This window comes from Triticum dicoccoides, chromosome 4B (genome assembly GCF_002162155.2).
Source record: "Triticum dicoccoides isolate Atlit2015 ecotype Zavitan chromosome 4B, WEW_v2.0, whole genome shotgun sequence".
Lineage (NCBI taxonomy): Eukaryota > Viridiplantae > Streptophyta > Magnoliopsida > Poales > Poaceae > Triticum > Triticum dicoccoides.
Window position 1 is genome coordinate 411,025,738 of NC_041387.1, and position 22,572 is coordinate 411,048,309.

A 22,572-nucleotide genomic window follows, 5' to 3' on the forward strand; every position below is an offset into this window, starting at 1 on the left:
GCATTCCTAAATGGATTTCTGGAAGAAGAGTTGTATATGATGCAACCAGAAGGTTTTGTCGATCCAAAAGGTGCTAACAAAGTGTGCAAGCTCCAGCGATCCATTTATGGACTGGTGCAAGCCTCTCGGAGTTGAAATAAATGCTTTGATAGTGTGATTAAAGCATATGGTTTTATACAGACTTTTGGAGAAGCATGTATTTACAAGAAAGTGAGTGGGAGCTCTGTAGCATTTCTAATATTATATGTGGACGACATATTGTTGATTGGAAATGATATAGAATTTATGGATAGCATAAAAGGATACTTGAATAAAAGTTTTACAATGAAAGACCTCGGTGAAGATGCTTATATATTGGGCATCAAGATCTATAGAGATAGATCAAGACGCCTAATTGGACTTTCACAAAGTACATACCTTGATAAAGTTTTGAAAAAGTTCAAAATGGATCAAGCAAATAAAGGGTTCTTGCCTGTAATACAAGGTGTGAAATTGACTCAGACTCAATGCCCGACCACTGCAGAAGATAGAGAGAAAATGAAAGATGTTCCCTATGCTTCAGCCATAGGCTCTATCATGTATGCAATGTTGTGTACCAGACCTGATGTGTGCCTTGCTATTAGTTTAGCAGGGAGGTACCAAAGTAATCCAGGAGTGAATCACTGGACAGCGGTCAAGAACATCCTGAAATACCTGAAAAGGACTAAGGATATGTTTCTCATTTATGGAGATGACAAAGAGCTAGTCGTAAAGGGTTACGTCGATGCAAGCTTTGACACTGATCCAGACGATCCTAAATCGCAAACCGGATACGTGTTTATATTGAACGGTGGAACTGTCAGTTGGTGCAGTTCTAAACAAAGCGTCGTGGCGGGATCTACATGTGAAGCGGAGTACATAGTTGCTTCGGAAGCAGCAAATGAAGGAGTCTGGATGAAAGAGTTCATATCCGATCTAGGTGTCATACCTAGTGCATCGGGTCCAATGAAAATCTTTTGTGACAATACTGGTGCAATTGCCTTGGCAAAGGAATCCAGATTTCATAAGAGAACCAAGCACATCAAGAGACGCTTCAATTCCATCCGGGACCAAGTCCAGGTGGGAGACATAGAGATTTGCAAGATACATACGGATATGAATGTTGCAGACCCGTTGACTAAGCCTCTTCCACGAGCAAAACATGATCAGCACCAAGGCTCCATGGGTGTTAGAATCATTACTGTGTAATCTAGATTATTGACTCCAGTGCAAGTGGGAGACTGAAGGAAATATGCCCTAGAGTCAATAATAAAGTTATTATTTATTTCCTCATATCATGGTAAATGTTTATTATTCATGCTAGAATTGTATTAACCGGAAACATAATACATGTGTGAATACATAGACAAACATAGTGTCACTAGTATGCCTCTACTTGACTAGCTCATTGATCAAAGATGGTTGAGTTTCCTAACCATGGATATGAGTTATCATTTGATCAGTGGGATCACATCATTAGAAGAATGATGTGATTGACTTGACCCATTTCGTTAGCTTGGCACTTGATTGTTTAGTATGTTGCTATTGCTTTATTCATGACTTATACATGTTCCTATGACTATGAGATTATGTAACTCCCGCTTACCGGAGGAACACTTTGTGTGCTACCAAATGTCACAACGTAACTCGGTGATTATAAAGGTGCTCTACAGGTGTCTCCGAAGGTACTTGTTGAGTTGACGTATTTCGAGATTAGGATTTGTCACTCCGATTGTCGGAGAGGTATCTCTGGGCCCTCTCGGTAATGCACATCACTATAAGCCTTGCAAGCAATGTAGCTAATGAGTTAGTTACGGGATGATGCATTACTAACGAGTAAAGAGACTTGCCGATAACGAGATTGAACTAGGTATTGAGATACCGACGATCGAATCTCGGGCAAGTAACATACTGATGACAAAGGTGAAAGATCGAGGATGTCGCCTAGAGGGGGGGTGAATAGGCGCTTTAAAATAATTACGGTTTAGGCTTGAACAAATGCGGAATAAACCTAGCGGTTAATTTGTCAAGCACAAAACCTACAACAACTAGGCTCACCTATGTGCACCAACAACTTATGCTAACCAGGATAAGCAACTATGTGATAGCAAGATATATGACAAAGAACAATATGGCTATCACAAAGTAAAGTGCATAAGTAAAGGGGCTCTGGTAAGAGATAACCGAGGCACGTGGAGACGATGATGTATCCCGAAGTTCACACCCTTGCGGATGCTAATCTCCGTTTGGAGTGGTGTGGAGGCACAATGCTCCCCAAGAAGCCACTAGGGCCACCGTAATCTCCTCACGCCCTCGCACAATGCAAGATGCCGTGATTCCACTAAGGGACCCTTGAGGGCGGTCACCAAACCCGTACAAATGGCGACCCTTGGGGGCGGTCACCGAACCCGTACACTTTGGCAACCCTTGGGGGCGGTCACCGGTACCCATCAAATTGCTCGGGGCGATCTCCACAACCTAATTGGAGACCCCGACGCTTGCCCGGAGCTTTACACCACAATGATTGAGCTCCGAACACCACCAACCGTCTAGGGCGCCCAAGCACCCAAGACGAACAAGCTCAAGGGCACCAAGCACCCAAGAGTAATAAGCTTCTCAACTTGTAACTTCCACGTATCACGTGGAGAACTCAAACCGATGCACCAAATGCAATGGCAAGGGCACACGGAGTGCCCAAGTCCTTCTCTCCCAAGTCCCACCAAAGCAACTAATGCTAGGGAGGAAAATGAGAGGAAGAATAAAAAGGAGAACACCAAGAACTCCAAGATCTAGATCCAAGAACACCAAAAACCTTTGCCTTGCACATGATCCACTTGAGCTAGATGATGACGATCTTCTCCTCCTCAAGATGGACCACCTTTCTTGATTGCTTTGGCTCGATGAAGACTAGAGATTGCTCCCCCATACTCCACTATGGGTGATCCACTCTTCTGCACATCTTCATAAGTCCATTGTCGCCACAATGGATGGCAAGCTTCAAGCATATGATCTCTTCGTGATGATCCTACTTGAACTTGCACACCGCAACCTAACCCCACAAAGAACTCTCACGAAGACCATGGGTTAGTACACAAAGCGTAATTGACCACTCTTACCATACCATGGGATCGCTTGATCCCTCTCAGTACATCTTCTATGCTTTGTGTGTTGATCAACTTCATTCATTCTTTGATTTAGTCTTGATCAACCTTGAATCTTTCCAACTCTCTTCATTTGGATGATGTCTTGAAGGTAAACATGAATGATCACACAATCTTCTTCTTCAAGACATGCTTGCAATAAACTCAACACTCACATGACCAATCTTTGGATAATTCCTTAATAGCACCTTGGTCAACTCATAAACTCCTTGAAACCAACACATGGAATTCAAGAAAAGCCTATGGACAGATCCTTCAAATATAACTCAAGACAACCGTCCATAAAGATTGTCATCAATTACCAAAACCAAACATGGGGGCACCGCATGTTCTTTCAAAAGGGAACAACGTACGTTGTTATGCGGTTTGACCGATAAAGATCTTCGTAGAATATGTGGGAGCCAATATGAGCATCCAGGTTCCGCTATTGGTTATTGACCGGAGATGTGTCTCGGTCACGTCTACACAGTTCTCGAACCCGTAGGGTCCGCATGCTTAAAGTTAGATGACGGTTATATTATGAGTTTATATGTTTTGATGTACCGAAGGTAGTTCGGAGTCCCGGATGTGATCACGGACATGACGAGGAGTCTCAAAATAGTCGAGACATAAAGATTGATATATTGGACGACTATGTTCGGACACCGGAATGGTTTCGAGGAGTATCAGGCATATACCGGAGTACCGGGGGGTTACCGGGACCCCCCGGGGAGACTAATGGGCCTATTGGGCCCTAGTGGAGAAGAGGAGGGGCGGCCAAGGGCAGTCGCGTGCCCCCTTCCCCCCAGTCCGAATTGGACAAGGAGGGGGGGCGGCACCCCCCTTTCCTTTCCCCATCTCTCTCCTTCCCTCTCCTCTCCTACTCCCACTTGGAAGGGGAAGTCCTACTCCCGGTGGGAGTAGGACTCCTCATGGGGCGCGCCTAGGGTGGCCGGCCCCCTCCCCCTCCTCCACTCCTTTATATATGGGGAGGGAGGCACCCCTTGGAGACACAACAATTGATCCCTTAGATCTCTTAGCCGTGTGTGGTGCCCCCTTCCACCATAATCCACCTCGATAATATCGTAGCGGTACTTAGGCGAAGCCCTGCGTTGGTAGAACATCATCATCGTCACCACACCATCGTGCTGACGGAACTCTCCCTCAAAGCTCGGCTGGATTGGAGTTCGAGGGACGTCATCGAGCTGAACGTGTGCTGAACTCGGAGGTGTCGTACGTTCGCTACTTGATCGGTCGGATCGTGAAGACATACGACTACATCAACCGCGTTGTGCTAACGCTTCCGCTTTTGGTCTACGAGGGTACGTGGACACAGTCTCCCTTCTCGTTGTTATGCATCACCATGATCTTGCGTGTGCGTAGGATTTTTTTTAAAAATTACTACGTTCCCCAGCAGACAGCACCAACAACAGAAAAACAAGAGCATGGGAGGGACCCTAGACAATGAAATGCCTAGTACGCAGCCAAGGCAGGATAGTGAAAATGCAGAGGCTTCGTGTTTTTAAATTACCAATGGTGTAGTTGCAGATCCCATTAAACCCATACAGCCATGGAGAATCCTGTCATTCAAAGGTTAACAACGCGTATACCTATTGATTTGTATGGCGGATATGATGAGGAAAAGACCACGAACAAAAAAACAAGAGAAGACACCGTAGATATCCAAGGCAGATAAGTGGCCAGTTTACAGACATCTCTGTTACCTTATAAAATGGAGTTGGTGGTGGTGGTGATGAGTTCACTCCCTCGCTCCATTTCAATCTCCACCGTCCATTTAGAAACTATCACACCCCTTCGGGTTGGAAGAGTTCATCCACCTAAAACCCACCAAACTCTTCCGTTTTGAAAAAGGAAATATGAACAAAACAGTAAAAAAATAATGTGGCTGAAGAGCCATAACCACACACCGGCCTCTACAGTCAGTTCAATCAAACCAGCAAGCGACCACCTCACTCATGTGTTTTGAATGTGAAAGTATTCTGTAAGTACATTATCAATGCTCACATGGCCATGCAGTTATTGTGGTGCGGTGTTGTGTACTTGCTTTATTTAATTTTACAGTGTTGCAAGTTCATTGTTGTTGTATGCCGATGATTCAATAAAACCGTAATTATTTTATAGTTCAGTAGCAACACACAAGTGTTATGCTCGTGTGAGACAGAAAATGCACATGACGAGTGAAGTAGGAAGCTGCAAAAATACGCTGCTGATGACCTATTATGGGAAATGCAGGGACCAATGGAACATTAAGGGTGGCTAAAAGCAACCCCAACAGTCCCTTAAAAAACTTCCAGTAAAACTGGTTTTATGGGATGACCGTAAAATTTAGGGGAAATTGTCCGAGAGCAACTTTTATCAGTTTCTGTAAACTTCCCCTAAATCCGCTTAGATTTTATTTTTAATTAAACAAAAAATAGATAATTGCCGACAAGGGGCGACGCGAGGAGGTGCGATGGTCGCCACCGCCAACGCGAGCGCAAGGTGGCGTGGCAGCGGGCAGCATAGCGGTGGCACGGGCATTCTGACGACATTTAGGGAGGTTGGGGCAAAGAAGGCCCATGTTTCGGTTAAGTTGTCATAACTTTATGAGAAGATGATCTTCTCGTAAACCTGTGGGAAGTAAAGACCAATTTTACAAGATCCTATAAAGTTATGGTCACTTTATAGATACCGTTGAATAGGTTCTTCTACCACAACTTTCCCTAAACGACGATTATTTTGGAGATAGGAGGCGTTGGAGATGTTCTAAGTCGACATGGACTGTCTCATGGGCGTACTTCGTGTTATAGTGGTGAATGCTCGGTTTTATCCACTGAAATTGGACTCTTTATTTTTATCTTACACTATATTAATCTCATTTGCGTTGCCGTGTAAACTGATGTCCTATAGTTTCTGTACCATTGGGGTTGAACTGAGGCAAATATGCTTTGGTTTCATCTAAAAAAAGTACACTTGCCTGTTCAGTTCCTCTCCGCTCCTCAACTGCGCTCCCAAAGCGAAGAGCGGCTAAAACCAAGCTCCACTGAGTCCAGCAGAGTGGAGAGATTCCGAACAGGGTCTTAGTTTTATCCCCCCCAAACTTGTTGAAGAGATGAAATAGAACCAGGGTCTATCTTTTCTATCACCCCCCGCGTGCGCGCACGCACACAAAAAGGACATCTTGTACAAGGATCCCCCTCCCCTCACTCAACCCCGCCACCCTCAACGCCACCATTGATCATAACATCACCCCCATGATGTACAGTGGCACGAGGCAACACCACCGGCCATATGTAGTTCTACTACTACGTACTGTTCAATTTGGATATAATGCAACTAAAAAAATGGACAAAGTGCCATCACCCTCAGTGGAGGGGGTGTAATACTTGAAACCACAGTTAACTACTCCACTGAGGGTGAGTAAACAAAACAATCTGTACAAGACCTTGCACAAACGGTTCATGCACGCAACTGTAAATCATCATATCACATGGGAGCTTGGCAGCCTGCATATCTCCAGATGCCCACAAGCACAAAAGCTACAACTTTGTCATCAGGAAAAATGGTCCAGGCTTCTTAATCCCAGTCGCTGGACGATCCAATTGCTTGCCACCTCATGCAGATCACACTGTTTTTCATGGATAACAAGTTGACACTTGACACTTCAATTTTCTCGTAACACTGGCTTTGCGATTCAGCCGCCACCATTATTCTCATGCCAAAGGATCGCTTTTCTTGTACACTCAACCTTCAACCCAGGAATTGATAGATCTGCAATATCAACACATCCGGCTAACTCCTATGATTGTTCTTCATGTGTCTGATGAACATCTCAGTCCCAGGATGTCACAGATAAAGCAACCCAGAGATCATTAGACGTGCCAGATATATACATCCTATGTGTCTCAATCTGTTCATCTGTACATAACGGAGTTGGGCTCGAATAGTGACCGTTGCTTAGGTTCTCCAGAACTGAGAATACGATCTCTCTTTGTATTGGTTCATGTCCGTTCAAAAGATTTCCCATGCTCAAAACTTTCCTCCATGACTGATTAGCAGTAGGGGGACGAAACAGGCTTGATACAGCCTCCCTTTCAAGCCTCCCCACCTTTTCCTTACTAGCGAACTCCTAACATACGAGATTTGGAGGAAATCAGAAATATAACCATGGAAATTCACAGAAAAAACAATGGCCAGGTATTGTAAATAACCCATTAACAAATTTCATATGGCTAGGGCAATCGCAGCCAGGCCCAGCCCACTGCATCAATATATATGAGCATTTTAGTCCTCCCAACTTACTTTCTTGATATTCTAACAGGTGAAAGCTGTAGCTAACAAGGCATTTGGTTCCCGCAAAAAAGAAGGCATTTGGTGTGCAGGATATATACAGTATAAACTAGCAAACCCATAAGGGTTCCAATTTGATCAGGCATATGAACCAGACTGAATATGTGAAGCTCCTGATCTCCTATTCTTCCCTCAAATCTATGAATACTGATTTCGTCATTTGAGAGTCACTATGCAATGATAGCAAATGTCGAGAAGAATAGCACTTACCTTTTCATAACAAATACTTTCCAAGCTGGTTCCCATTTTTGGAAGATAGTAATTGAAGTAGTCGGTAAAAATTGATTGAGCCAGTCTTGGAGCATCTATAAGTTTTCGGTGGACCGAAGCAGCAAAAATCAGCAACTTCTCTATATGCTCGAAAACTTGACAAAGTCGCCTCAAATCTCCAGCCAAATCACTTGTGTCAGATTTCCCTGTTAAAATAACCACATAAGTATTCAAGTTGGCAAGAAGTCCCATTATCCCTGAGACCCACTGATAACTGAAGGTTGGCTAACTGATAACTGAAGTCCCATTATCTGCTAGGGAACTGATAATCCTAGGCAGTTCCTTCATTTAGTAATAATGTCCCATTTTTATTTTGACTGGTAATTTAGTTATCCAATAAAATGAACACGGTAGTAGAAAAGCTCAATAGATTCAAGTCAGAACAAGCCCTACTAATGTCAGGCCACCCAAATAAAAACAAAATGGAAGTCTATAGTTTATGCACAGTTGTACAACAAGTATGTACCTTGAAGAGATCTTAATGTAGACACCATTGTAGCATATAGTTGATCCATTTTAGTCTTCATTAATTTGAAGCCACCATATGTGGTCTTGTTTAGAATGTCAGCTGATGATTTGAAAGCAGTGCAGACCATTTGCTCAAGGAGCTGCTGTGGCCTCAAAGTTTCAAGGTAATGAACCACCTGCATATCACAAATATGCAAAGCTCTGTCAGAAACTAATAGCTAATTATCTGCACTTGTAATCACATGTAGCATTATTCCAGTTTAATTTCAAGTAATCCAAAACCAGTAAATTTCAAGATTCCATCTGGCATCTGAACATATGCAACTAATTTCATGATTCTTTATTGTTATATTCAGCATAGACTTTGAAACACAACTACAAGTAATTGTGTTGATCCTTCATAATTGAACACCCACTTTCTGCCACAAACCCCCCTGCTCTAACCTATTTATTAGGTCATGCAGTTGTATATGATGAAGTAATCACTGTTGATACGAACTTAGGATAACAAAGAGCAACCCACCTTTTCTCCTCGAACAGAATCAAGCAGAGATTTCTGTTCAGAGACAGGCAAAGCTGGGGCATCATTCCAAATTTTGCGCCACATATTCCCATGTTCTGACATACGCTGAGAAAGCCTTCCTTTGGGTGGCCAGGCTGGATTACCATCACTTTTGTCCTCACTCACCCAGTCACCAGGTGAATGCCACCGAATAAAATCTTCAAAAGCAGCATCCGGATTTGCAGCTTTAAAAGCAGACATATCTAAGCATGCAGTAGAGCTTAATTAGTAACAGGTGAAGAAATTCTGCAAGAGGAATCACACATCTTCCAAAAACAATGATCATTATTCATACAGGACAGGAAGTAAGATAATATTCTTCAAGATAGAAGTAATAATTAGCTATGTCTACATGTACCATTTGAGGAAAGGGGGCATTTTAGATAAAAACCTTACCGGAAGATAATATATCCCTTTCCAGTTGACCAGATAAACCCTGCAATAGAATAGGAATGGTATGATACATCACACTAATTTTGAGGTAACTAATAAGTACTCCCTCCATCCAATAATACATCACACTAATTTTGAGGTAACTAATAAGTACTCCCTCCATCCCATAATATAAGACGTTATTACATCCAACATAATCACATATTGGATGTAACAACGTCTTATATTATGGGACGGGGGGAGTACAATATAGGTGACAACTTACCAGGAAAAATTAGATGGAAATTCAACAAGAGTTGACTAGTAGTGCGGACAATAAAGGTAATCTAAGTTCAAGAACTTACAACAGCATTGCCAAAAGCTTCAGCTGCATGGAGCCTTTCTTCATGCATATCTTCTGTCATCAAAGGTGCATCCTAAGAAACTAGTGGAAAAATAAGGGGGCCGTATGCGCATCTTGATGTTAAATCTAAAGAAGAGTGGTGCTAAGCAGAACCTGAGTATATGGAGCATGCATTTCCTGAAATGTATTTATCAGCATCATTGAAGGCACAACGCCTGCTGATCCTTTACGTATTTTATCAGGTGCCTGTTCGTAAATAGAAATGTTAGCAACAAACCCTTTTTAACTTCAAATGTATACCAAGGACATGGATGCATATTACCATGCTATTTGAAGTCTTTTCTTTATGTGCATCATCAGTATCCTTCTTACGATTCAATGATTTCTTCCGCTCAATGCATATCGCAAGCTTGCAGGGAGGCAAAATCATGTAAATATGCTGATCTCACGGAAACAGATTGTTTACAAACAAAAAAAGGACCAAGTGTAGCACGGACTCCAGTGTTACAGACTTACAGATCACAATAGAACCATGAAATACAAATACTGCACACTTTAACAAAGAACATGGTTAGCTTTGTTAATTTGATAGGAATATAACCCTGTTCATGGAATGCATGGATTTGTGCAATTGAGATTTGGGAGAAATAAAGCAACATTAATCGGTGGTTTATTGACAGTCTGTCAGAAGGGAAAGAGGTGGCTAAAAGAATGGCGTATTAGTCCACTGTTCACAAACGGCAGTTTGCAAAGCAAGTGATGAAATTATGGGACTCGCTAGAGTTTATATTACTAACCAGAGTAACTAGACAGATCAATATTCCATGTATAACATAAACTCCCAAACGATTTCACATAATACCAGCGGACACTGGACAACATAAGAATGTAACATTTGCTCGTAGACAAAACCTGCTAATTCTCGTATGAGAAAAGATGACATTGAGTAAGTGCTTCAAGGAAAATAGCACAAGTACCATTTGTAGTTTTTGGTGGATTACACAAGCAGAGAGGTCAATGCTAGAAGTGGTTTTCATCCTCGGTAGTCGTTCTGACTCCTCCCAGCACCAACGAATTTCGCGCACAAAATCAATCCATAAGACTGCTATTGCTGTTATAACAAAGTCAATCATTAATATAGTTCATGAAATTGAAACAAGGGCTTTATTGAAAATATTAAGCACAGAACACGAACCACGTATATTGCAGTTGCCAAACCACAATGCATGTAAACAGAACTGAGCAAAGAGAGAATCTGAAGGTGCTCCTTTCAAAGCGCGACCATACTTGTTTTCTGGTTCCACATAATTTGAGTTTCCAACCTCTGAGAAACACCAAAATGTAAGTTAACCGGTTTTTGTCTAAATGAATTAGAAGAAAAGGCTGCAGACATGAGAGAAGTAATAAACTCTAGTTCGAGTTTATAGATCTGGCCGAGTGCAGCACTGTGGATTTCTTAAATCAAGATTATATACGACAGGAGATTTTCCTAAGTTTCCCAAAACGAATTATGCTCATTTATATTTTGGTTCATTAAATTAAAGAATCTGTAGACTGGAAAGGAGGGTGTATAAATACCATCATTGAAAAGATCTTTCATAACACGATCAATGACAGATGGTGGAGGCACAGCAACAGAAGATTTTGAATTGTCTTGGCCTGAATTATCTGCTTCCTAACATGACAAATTTAAAATCAGAAAAAAAAGGCTACAAAAAGTAATTAGCATCACTTCAAAGGAATTCTGACATGCATGAAGTTCTTAACCTGCGACAAAATCTTCCAAAAATTGTGCCTCTGCTGACGATTCAAATGCATTTACTAGCAGATGTAGCTGGGATGCAAACCCAACAAACTTCCCAATAGAATCATCAACCCTAAAAATGAATGGAAATAAATAAAAGGAATACATCATGAGGTGGAACAATCCATGAAATATGAACAACAATATGATACTTATATCAAGATGATTTTACAAAAAAAGGCTTACATGTATGGAGACACCACTGGTTGAAGAAGCCAACTATCAGCATCAAACGACGAAGCATTTTCCACCTCAGCCATCTCAAAGCTCTCTTCAAACATTTTCTCTCCCCAAATGGTTGTCAACTCAAAACCTAATGTTCATTGCCAGCATGCGTTATTTATACATATCTTCTACTACACCAAAACGTGAGATATACTAAAGTAAAATACAGTTGACAGAATACTTTGCACACATATCACTCAACTACTAGCAGGAAAGGAAAAAATTGTGGATATGTATGCTATTATAGTCCATGTCTTTGTGATAACTAAAACTTTTCTCATACCATATTATATGCACATTACTTCTTGTTCCATGTTTGCTTATGATGGTTGATATGATCCTTATAAATACATCCATGGTAAGGTTTGTAGTTCCCGTTATCTTTTCTTGAAAGTATAGTTATTGTTAACAACATAGCGGGTAAAAGATCTAAGGCTGCAGTTACCTTTAACAGGATCCTCGGCAGAGTACCACTCTGCCCAAGGGCAATCATCATCCCATTGTTTTCTGGGTTGGCTTGCAACTTCACTTTCTGGTATTGACTCGGTAGCTTCAGAATCCAAAGTCTCCTCATGATCATAATCATGTTCAGGAGTTCTGTAGGTAAGCTTCATCGAGAAGTTTACCTTAACCTTTGCTGGAAAATCTGTTGAGGATAGGACCTTCAAACAGAACAATGAAGGTTAGGTATGCAACAGGCAATCCAGGACAATTTTGTGACACTGAGGATTCATAGACAAACATAATTACTGCACAACAGCAACTGTAGTATTTTTAAAATACGATTATTTTCACCTGTTAAGTATTTTTAAATATTATTTTGGAATATATTTAAGTCAAATAAATGATTTTCTAAATTATCCGTATCTTTTAAACCGTAAATTCGATTTTAACATATTATATATGAAATTTTATTAGAAAAATATGTGGAATCTAAATATGATGTTAATTTTATGTGTTAATATTTTTAAAATATCGTTTTGGGAGCAAACTTATAATTTATAGCGTAAGATCCGTTTTCCTTTCGTACCGGCGTTGACCCGGATTGCAAATAAACACCCCACTATAACAATATAGGGAAAAGAAAACATCGATAACTACACATGCATACCTCTGAAAAATGTCGCAGGGGAAAACAACAGATTTATCATCGCGAGAGTGAGAGAAAGCGAGAGAGAGAGAGAGAGAGAGAGAGAGAGAGAGAGAGAGAGGGAGGGAGAGGGAGGATAGAGGGAGAGAGAGACGCCTTAGGATTAAACATATTCAAACACGTTTTTTTTGTTTTGTGTGAACACCGAGGACATCGCCGGCGAGGGTGAGAAGGAGGATAAGCGGCAACACAAATATGATGCCTCACAAAAATAAAGGAGATGGACCTATTGTGGTCTTGGGTGATGGTTGTTGGGTTAAGAGTGTGTGTTATGTTTTCTCTCCCGTTGCAACGCACGGGCTCTTTTGCTAGTATACCTAAATAAATAGTTGATCCTGACTAACTCAATTATCTTAACACGCAATTATGCCAACTCACCATGCCGCCATGCATGCTCCACTTAATTTAATACTCTCAACATGCAACTATGGCAACTCATCATGCCACTATGCATGGGAAAAGACCCACCTTAACATGCACCATGCATGCTACTCATATTCAATAAATAGTTTACAACTATATAATAATCAAATATAAATTATATGCACTTTTTGTTTCAATTCTCATATTGCTGATTCAAATACTAAAGTTCCATACTGCCAACTCACAAAGAAATAATTGCATCCAATTCCCGCAGCAATGCACGGGGTATCATATCTATTGTTAAGAGTAGGTGGTGGTTAGCTGGTGTTTTTCGTTTCCTTTACGTGTCTCAACAGTTGTCAGTTGCATGCAACATTGTTTTAGAAAGGCTGTATACTTCTGACGTGTGGAATAAAGCAAGCTTTCCAGATTTCAAAAGCTTTAGCACATTATGTGATCATGTCTGTGCAAAGTTGCAACAAAAACTCAACATAAAATTCATATGAACATGTTGTGGAAAAAGTCAAAAACAGAGGGAAACATGTGGTGTAACTTGCTTCCAAGCTACTACTCAACTCAGTAATGATAAACTTAGTTGAGGAACAGACTAATTCCGGCTGCGATCCAGTAAGGTCTTAGGAAAGAATAATAGTAACAAACTGAAGAGAAGACTCACAAACTTTGACAGGAATAGCTCATGTAAACCCTCCAGATGCATGAGTCGTATTGGGACCTGGCTACCAATTCGATCAGCTTCAAATCTTCGAGTAAATACAGTTCCCATGTTTTGAATTCCTATATATGCTTTTCGTGAAGGGTCATGAACAGGTACAAATGCTGGCCAATTGCTAAAATTGAATTTTATGTTAGTAAAAGAAATGGCAGCGGCTATGCTAGTAACTAACAATGGCCTGGCAACACCCTCCACCACTGCAAAGACAGCATGTGCCAAATGCAATGTGAATGACTTGATAATGATATACCCTCGTATAGATTAAGTTTATTTGTTTCTGCAAGGTAAACTCACTAATTGGAAAGATAAAACATGTGAGCAACAAAAGATAGTTGACAGCAAAAGAATAAAACTGAAGCAATTGCTTTGGGAACACAAAGAATAAACCATCACTGCTTATATTCCTGTGCTAACCTACTAAACAGTAATACACTACTTTCTCTCCTGGCCATAAATCGAATAAACTATTTTTCTAACACATGATAAACCGAATAAACTATTCACTGCTAGCTTTCATAAATTAGTCAAAAGTCACTAACCTGCCACAATTAGACAATGCAATTGCTACAGAACTCAAAAGCTTAGTTGATTCAGGATCATCAAGAACAACACCGCTGGCACTCAAGGGAGCAATTATCTGACAGCAATAAAAAAGTATAATTAGTTTATTTAGTATTTATGTAAACTAAACTATATGCATTAACTGGCCTCCACAATGCAGAAGAGCTTGACAGCTTGTTGCAACAATTTGAAAATGCGAGTGCTACTGCTGATGAACTTAAAATAGAATGATGGTTTCCAGATTTCTATGAGGAACTCGATGCAATTTCTTTACTCGGGAAAGTATCATGTCTGAACCAGGAAAGTCGCAAGGTAATTTAATATAATACAAATAAGTACAATGTGAACAGCGATTAATTAATATATCAACAAAGTATCATGGTGTGCGGTCAGTATCCATGTATCTGTATGGTATGCAACAAGAGAGCCAGACTGTACCAGAAACTCATCTACTCCAAAGGATAGTTGTGTACTATGTGTATCATCATCCCAGTACGAATATTTGCCTACAGAAAGGTATTTGTAACTGAGTACAAAAATATTCAACAAAAATGTTGTTTTAGAGAATAATAACAGCATAACCTGTTAAGGAGAGTAAGCACGTAAATTTCTCTCACCTTTTGCAGATTTCCTAAAATGATACTCCATACAGTAGACTCTTTTCCCATGCTTCAGTTCACGCTTGACCATGTACAAGTTTTCAAAGGAAGGCACAGTCTCTGCACCTTTTTGCTATAAGAATGCATATAGTTAATAAATCAAAGATACATATACATCACACGGAGCATCAAATAGGGTCCAGGAAGGAGCAATACCATCAAGATCTTTGGGCCATCTGCTAGCCATTGACGACAAATTGCCTCTATCTCAGATATAAACCTAGATGGTTAAGAAACTCATAAGTGCAATCGTACTTAATTGGCTTTTTCCAGATAACTGCAAATGAGCTAACTAGTAACGGGAAGCACTGAGTACCTCTCCCAAGATGAAGCAATGGTGAAATCATCAAACCGCCCAAGCTGCACGAATGCACAAAGTATGATAAATCAGGAGACAATTAACCACTCAGACATATATTCAACTGAAGCAGAATGCTGACTTACAAGATCTAGGAAACTGATCTAGTAAACTACAGATAGAAGGCCTAAAATTAAAACATCACATTGAGAAAACAAGATCCTGCAAACCAGATACATGCTCCCAAATGGGTGTGACCAACAGTACCAAGCAAAGCACAAAAGGTACGGTTATCCATTAGTTACTAGTTAGCACATTGGCGTGCACAATATGTCAATGATCCCAGCAAACTGCATAACTCCTGCAGGAGTACACTCCCATAGGCGACAAATCTGCCAACAATTAGTTGTGGTCTCAGTGTGACGGGCCAATACATCCAATCACCAAACTCTTTACAGCCTTCTAGCAACCGCATCACATTAGCGTATGATGAAACATCCAATTATCTAACCCTTGGTCTGACGGACCAAATATTATGAACATACAAGTCACGAGCCTAACAAGTAACAACCGCATCAGTCACATTACCGTGACCTCGTTGTCACGCAACGACAGCAGCACCAGCACGTCTGGCACACAAAACTGAACCCCCAGCTGGAAAGCGCGGCGGCGGATAGGAATCACGGCCGAGAGAGAGCAGCAGCAGCCATCAGAAGCGTGCGTACCTCTTCCTCGGCCTCCTCCTCCTCGTCGTCGTCGTCCTCTCCGATCCGGCGGTGCTTGGCGTGCTTGGAGGAGGTGGAAGCCATGGCGGCGTCGGCGTCGGCGTCGGCGATCCCCTCCGTCGGCGAGCCGGAGGAGGGGGTGGGCGGCGGGGTGGGGTAGCGAGGAAGTTTCCCTGTCTGCCTCGTTGGATCGGTGGGGGGAAGACGAAGTGGAGGAGGAGGGAGGTAGGGTGATGTGCCCATGCCGCGTCGGCCGAAGAATTCGCGAACTTTGGTACTGGTGCGCTGGCCGCACGACAGCTCTGGAGCTATGGGGCACCAGGGAGAGGCCGTGTCCACGGTGCACCAAGACTGTGTCTAGCTAGCTCCTCTTTTTGGCCTTAAAAAAAAAGCTAGCTCCTCTTTTTTTTTGAGACAACGAAGCTTAGGCCAACTCCACGGCGCGACCCCAAACGGACGTCCCTTTTGTCCGGATTCTGTCCGTTTGGGCAGGGGATGGGGTCGTGTCCGGGCCTGTCCTCGGATGTGGTGGCCATGCGCCCAGCGCGCGGCCGCATCCTTTTACCCCATCTTGTCCACGTTCATTTAAAAAAAAGAGAAACTTTTCAAATGCCAAGCCTATGGCCCCAGTTCATCACGCACGCCGGCAACAAAGCCAGCGGCCGGCAACATACAACCAGCCTCCAAAATGAATGGTTGTCCTCGGCGGCAACACAGCCAGCGGCCAGCAACACAGTCGCGGCCATCCTGACTTTGAGTCTCCTCGGGATCGTAGACAGGGACATGACCACCCTCGTAGATCACTTCCTCCATGAACTGGTCGTAGTAGGGGTCGTCGACCGGTGCCGTTAGTGTTGGCATTTCGTCGAACAAGACGCGGAGGGACGGCATGGTGCCGGTAAACGGCGGTCGTGCTTGCTTTCTTTGCATCTCGACGGACGGACGGCCGTCGCTGCTGGACCCAGGGGTGACGTTGAGGTCGATGACAGCCGAGGGGCGTGGTGTGCACGGCGCGATCACGCTCACGTCCGGCGACCCCCCGAAACGGGTCTGGCCATCGTGCCTTGGCGGAGGAAAGCCGGGCGACAAGGGCTGGTCCGCGACGTCGGCGACTGGCAGTGCGGAGGCCGGGCGACCGACGACCCTGTGCTCGCCGGACCGACGGCCCCTCCAGAGAAATCGGGCGGACGACAAATGCCAGCCATGAGAAGGGTGTGCGCTTTGCTGACGATGGCCTCCTTCTCCTCGACCTCGGCGTTGTGCCGCGCGGCCTCAATCGCAGCGCGCTCGGCGGCTCTCTTGGTCGCGGCGACGTTGGTCTTGGCAACCGCCCTCCCGCTCCTCCTCTCCGTCGATTCCGCGTCCAACTTGGCGATCTCCTCCAGCGTGCACTCCGACCGCGGCTTCCTTGGCGCCTTGCCCTTCTTCTTCTTGGCCATTCCGAGCGGGTCGACGGCCAGCCCGCCGGAGTTCGGCTGGGCGTCGGCCATGGACGGGGGAGGGAGTGGGACGGGCGGGACGTGGGAGGGTTTGGGGGGGAATGGCGCCGAAGGGGCCGCGGGGGGGTTTTGCTTTATTTCGCCGACATGCGGGCCAGGGGTGGACAAGCGCGCGCGTCCCGCCCGTTCGCGCGCTGTCCGTTTCGCCCCAAAAGCGGCGCAAACTTGGGTCGCGGATGGGTCGAAAGCGGACACAAAACGGACAAAGGTCCGTTTGCTCCCGCGCGTTGGGCCACTCGGTTTGTCCGTTTTACCCCAAACGGACGGGGCCGGACAGGATAGGATCGCACGATGGAGTTGGCCTTAGCTCGCGCGCGCGCGTCTGTGTGTGTGTGTGTTTTGATAAGCTTTGTGTACTATCAGTGGACCAGACATTGGGCCTTGGCTGAGGGCTTGGCGTATAGTTGAATGTGAAGTCCATGTCGGTCCACTGGACTGGGTAGAGAGCTGAGGATGGGCTGTGTGCCTCTGCTAAAAAATTCCAAACTTGTAGTAAAACTGTCAATTCGATCTGGCATCGCTACCCGGCCTTGATCGGTGCCTTGGGGAGTGAAGAGAGATAGGGTTCGTTCGCAGTAGTCCGATCTGTTTTTCGGGCTAGGGTTTAAGTTTTGGCTGCAGGATGGGATCGAAGACAGCCGAGGCATCTGGGTCCAAAACTGTTGCGGATGTGGAGAAGATGATGGCCGAGTTAGGTCTTCGGGAGGAGGACCTCGACGACGTCGTCTTTGATGAGAAACAAGCACCTCCAGAAGTTGTGCGATGGATGGCGGTGGCTAGGGTTCACATAGATAAGACGTACAACCAATACTGGTTCTTCAAGAACATGAGGGCCGCATGGGACCTGGCTCATGAAGTCAAGTTTCGCCCCCTGGAGGACAACCTGTACACGATGCAATTCTTCTGCCTTGGTGATTGGGAGCGTGTAATGCAGGACAGCCCATGGAATTTCAGAGGAAACGCGGTCGTGATCACGCCTTATGATGGAATCACAAAGCCAACGGAGGTCAACCTGGATACCATCAATATATGGATACAAATCCATGACGTGCCAGACCTGTATGCTCATCTCGTGGGAGACTTAGCATCAAGGGTAGGGGAGGTCCTGTTCAAGGAGCCATTGACGCAAGATTTTGCGGGGAATTTTTATCGTGTTTGGGTAAAGATCAATGTTACAAGCCCTTGAAGAATGCAATGTCTATGATCCATGATGGGAAAAGGCAGATTTATCGTGTGAAATATGAGCGGCTACCCGATGGTGTGCTGTCTGCGGTCACCTAGGGCATGTGTACAAGGAGCATGGTGATGGGATCCACCCCCCTTTTGCGCTGTACTTCAAGGACTTGAGAGCTACATGGACCATGAACATTGGAGCAGGTCCGGGAGGCGGCCGGGGGAGAGGCCACCGTGGCGGCCGCCGTGGTGGATGCTCAGGCCGCGGTTTTGACAAGGAATATGCCAAAGAAGATGAGGCAGATCAGAAGATGGATGAAGATACCGATCTTGCTATGGTGGAAGTGGAAGACAAGCGCAAAAGGCATGTGGTTCCCTCTTCCTCACAGAGTTCGCAAGCGTTGCGGCTACGTTAGCCAGCCCTCCAGCCAAGCAGGATCCGAAGAGACTCCGTGTGAACCAGGATAGCCTCGGCCTGAAGAAGGGAGTAGTTCCAGGGAAACCAAATGATGCAAAATCGGCGACCTCCCGCGAGGAGGATCGCCGGGCACAATGAATATCGTATGCTGGAACTGTCGCGGTGTGGGAAAAGCCGCGACAGTTCGAGAGCTTCGCGATCTAGCGAAGCAATTTGCCCCGACCGTGCTCTGTATTGTAGAGACTCAAATTTCTAAAGCACGTGTTGAAAGTTTAGCTGGTACTTTAGGTTTTAATCATGCCTTTGCAATAAATAGTTCAGGCCGCAGCGGCGGCATTGGTATGTTTTGGAATGATGGAATAAAGCTCGATGTTTTTGGTTATTCGGAGTACCATGTTGACGCTACCATCAGCATCCCAAACCATGTTGATTGGAGATTGACCTGTGTGTACGGAGAAGCCCAAGTAGGCGATCGCTACAAAACCTGGGACCTTCTAAAATCCTTAGTGTCGGCGACTGCTCTCCCTTGGCTTTGCATTCGGGATTTCAATGAAGTCCTTTATCAGCATGAACATGAGGGGTGGGACAGAGAAGACACTCACAGATACAGGGGTTCCATGACACTGTTGATGCATGTGCTTTTGTTGACCTTGAGTATCAAGGGAAGAAGTGGACTTTTGAAAAGAAGACAGCACGGGGAGGCTACTACCGAGTTCGATTGGATCGGGCTTTAGCAAACATAGATTGGTCTGCACTGTATCCTCATGCTACCCTTCACCATGAGACGTGTGCCTCATCGGACCACTGTCCAATAAGACTGCAGCTGGAGCCGGCGAACAGAGTGCAAGCGGTTAAAAAGATATTCAGGTATGAATGTTACTGGGAGAAGCATGCAGACTTCAGTAGCTCTTTCGAGGCCATGTGGAAAGGATCAGCCAATGCCCAAACAGTCACGGACCTAGGCAGAAATCACATATTTGACCTGAGACCCAAATCAAATCACAAACTAACCTGGTCATGAAAAAATTTCACTCTGCTGACCCTTTGGTGTGGCGCCCGACAGCTGGGCGCCGCACCCTACTGTGCAGCGCCCTTCCTTTAGGCGTCGCACCTCCTGCCACCGTGGAAGCCCTGGTCCAGTTGCGGCCCCACACGCACCTGTGCAGCGCCTAAGGGCTAGGCGCCACACTTTGACGTGCAGCGCCTAGCCCTTAGGCGCTGCACAGTGACTTAAGCGCGGCCGCCCCAGCCCGACCAGGCAGTTCTTCATCTCTCCGCTCTCTGGACAGAGAGCAGCGGCGGCGCCCCCATCTAATCCCCCCCCCCACATCCCTCTCAGATCTGAAGATTTGATCCGTGGATTCGATCCCCAATCCATCCTACTAGGTAAACTCTTCCGTTCTCTTTCTTTTGCTCCGTAAATTTGTTGCCATTTTAGAGATTTGTCCAAGATTTGATGGAACCCTTGATTTGTTTGGTTTGCTCGATTTAGGATGTGTATTCATATTGGTAGTACCGTAGTGTTATTTATTAGTTCACAATATATGATTCTTGTTAGTGAAACCCTAGATTGTTTAGTTTTTTTAGATATATATGAGATGCCTATTTTTATAGATAACTATGAGATGTTGATTTTTGTAGACATATATGAGAAGTTTGTTTAGATATATATTAGATGTTGAGTTTATTTCAAATATTAGATATTGAGTTTATTTGAAATATTAGATGTTTAGTTTATTTGAACACATATGACATATTCATTGTGTGAGAAGGAGATGTTGAGATTGTTGTAGTTGAACACATGTTATATGTTTAGTGTATACCGATATTTGAGATGAAGATGAACTCTTATATGTTTATTGTTTGAAATTGTAAGGATGGTTTGGCTTCTGGACGATGTCTACGACGTGCAACACCGGGCCTACATGATGCGCGAGAAGGATAAGGTAATAATGAGTAATCTAAATATTTTGCAAATTTGCCTTTAGTTGAAATTTACATGCCCTAAGATTTGTCATTACTTGTTTTTTGCAGAAGCTTGAACCTCTGAAGATTCGGTATCACGGGGTCTCTGGTCCTGCCATGCCTTACGATGAGCGGTACACACCGTACATCAAGCAGGCAGGACTACTCCCGTGGATTCTGTTGGCCAGCCGGTCCACGCCGAATCTAAACGCTCCACTGGTGTCTGCTCTTGTTGATCGGTGGAGGCCGGAGACCCACAGTTTCCATCTTCGGACCGGGGAGATGACCGTGACGCTCGAGGACGTCTCATTGATCACCGGTCTTGCTATCGACGGGAGGCCTCTTTGTATGAGCACCGATTCTGATGGGTGGCGCGAGCAGATGATTGCTCTTATTGGTATGGCTCCTACCGAAGCTGAGGATGATGTAGAGGAGGGAGAAGAGAAGAAGAAGAGGGAAAGGAAAGCAGCCGGAGCTGCTTTCACGTGGACTCAAAATAACTTTGCGACGTGCCCTCCGGATGCCACTGATGATGTGATCCAGCCACATGCTCGTGTGTATATGTGGTACATTGTGTCGAGGACTTTGTTTCCTGACTCCACTGGCAAGAACGCTCCATGGATGTGGCTGAAGGCGTTGACCGTCTTCAATAGCAAATGGAGTTGGGGTTCAGCGACTCTTACCTACTTGTACCGACAGGTAGTTGGTCTGTTTTGTGATCAATTCATTTCTTCATTAGCAATGCAAGTTTGCTGTCAAGTTAACATTGTTTTTCTTTCACATGTAGCTGGACGATGCGTGTTGCAGGATCACACCTAGTGCAGGCATTGGTGGTAATCTGCTTCTACTTTCTGTATGGAGCTGGGAGCGTCTGCCTGTTGGACGCCCGAAGAGCGTCAGGTTTGATCCTTGGTATGCAGATGAACATGACGAATTACGGCGCCCCACGTGGGCTTACAAGTGGGATATCGTTTCCGAGATGACGAACGATGTCAATCTCATGTACCAAAAGTACATTGCCGAGTTGGACACGATTACACCTGAGTAGGTAAGGAGGTCATTACTTCAGTCCTTTCTCATGCTTGCTTGAAAAATAGTCATCAAATTTGCATTGTAGCCCTATTTCATAGGTGGAATGGTAGCCATATGGCGCGGGTGAGAGCTTGGGGTACACCGCGGAGTTCCGCCTCAACCCGATGTGCTTGCGGGATAAGGATCTCTAGCTTATGCGATGCCCACTGATATGCAACTGGGCGGTTGAGTTTCATTTGCCGCATTGCGTGTATCGTCAGTTTGGTCTTTTCCAGCCTCACCTGCTGGATTGGGTGGACACGGACAAAGCACTTCATAGGTAAGAGAGAATGTCTGCGTATTGTCTAATCATCGGGACTCCTTTTGATTGTGCTAATGTTTGGTTTTATACCACGCAGGTTGGACAGGAGAAGGCAGCGGAAG

General features: G+C 44.4%; 1 protein-coding gene across 1 annotated transcript; it reads right to left on the bottom strand.

Moving 5' to 3' along the window:
- Positions 1 to 6,455: 6,455 nt before the first annotated feature.
- Positions 6,456 to 16,344, bottom strand: LOC119296408 (rab3 GTPase-activating protein catalytic subunit-like). The gene is made up of 21 exons (XM_037574805.1): positions 16,063 to 16,344; positions 15,356 to 15,399; positions 15,196 to 15,259; positions 14,998 to 15,112; positions 14,819 to 14,886; positions 14,359 to 14,456; positions 13,763 to 13,934; positions 12,019 to 12,235; positions 11,535 to 11,661; positions 11,312 to 11,421; positions 11,123 to 11,212; positions 10,740 to 10,868; positions 10,522 to 10,655; positions 9,867 to 9,953; positions 9,698 to 9,790; positions 9,546 to 9,617; positions 9,205 to 9,244; positions 8,770 to 9,011; positions 8,245 to 8,422; positions 7,719 to 7,924; positions 6,456 to 7,287 (listed from the first exon to the last, which is right to left on the bottom strand). The coding sequence occupies exons 1-21, from the start codon at positions 16,303 to 16,305 to the stop codon at positions 6,991 to 6,993; spliced, it is 2,826 nt and encodes a 941-aa protein (XP_037430702.1). The 5' UTR covers positions 16,306 to 16,344; the 3' UTR covers positions 6,456 to 6,990.
- Positions 16,345 to 22,572: the final 6,228 nt, after the last annotated feature.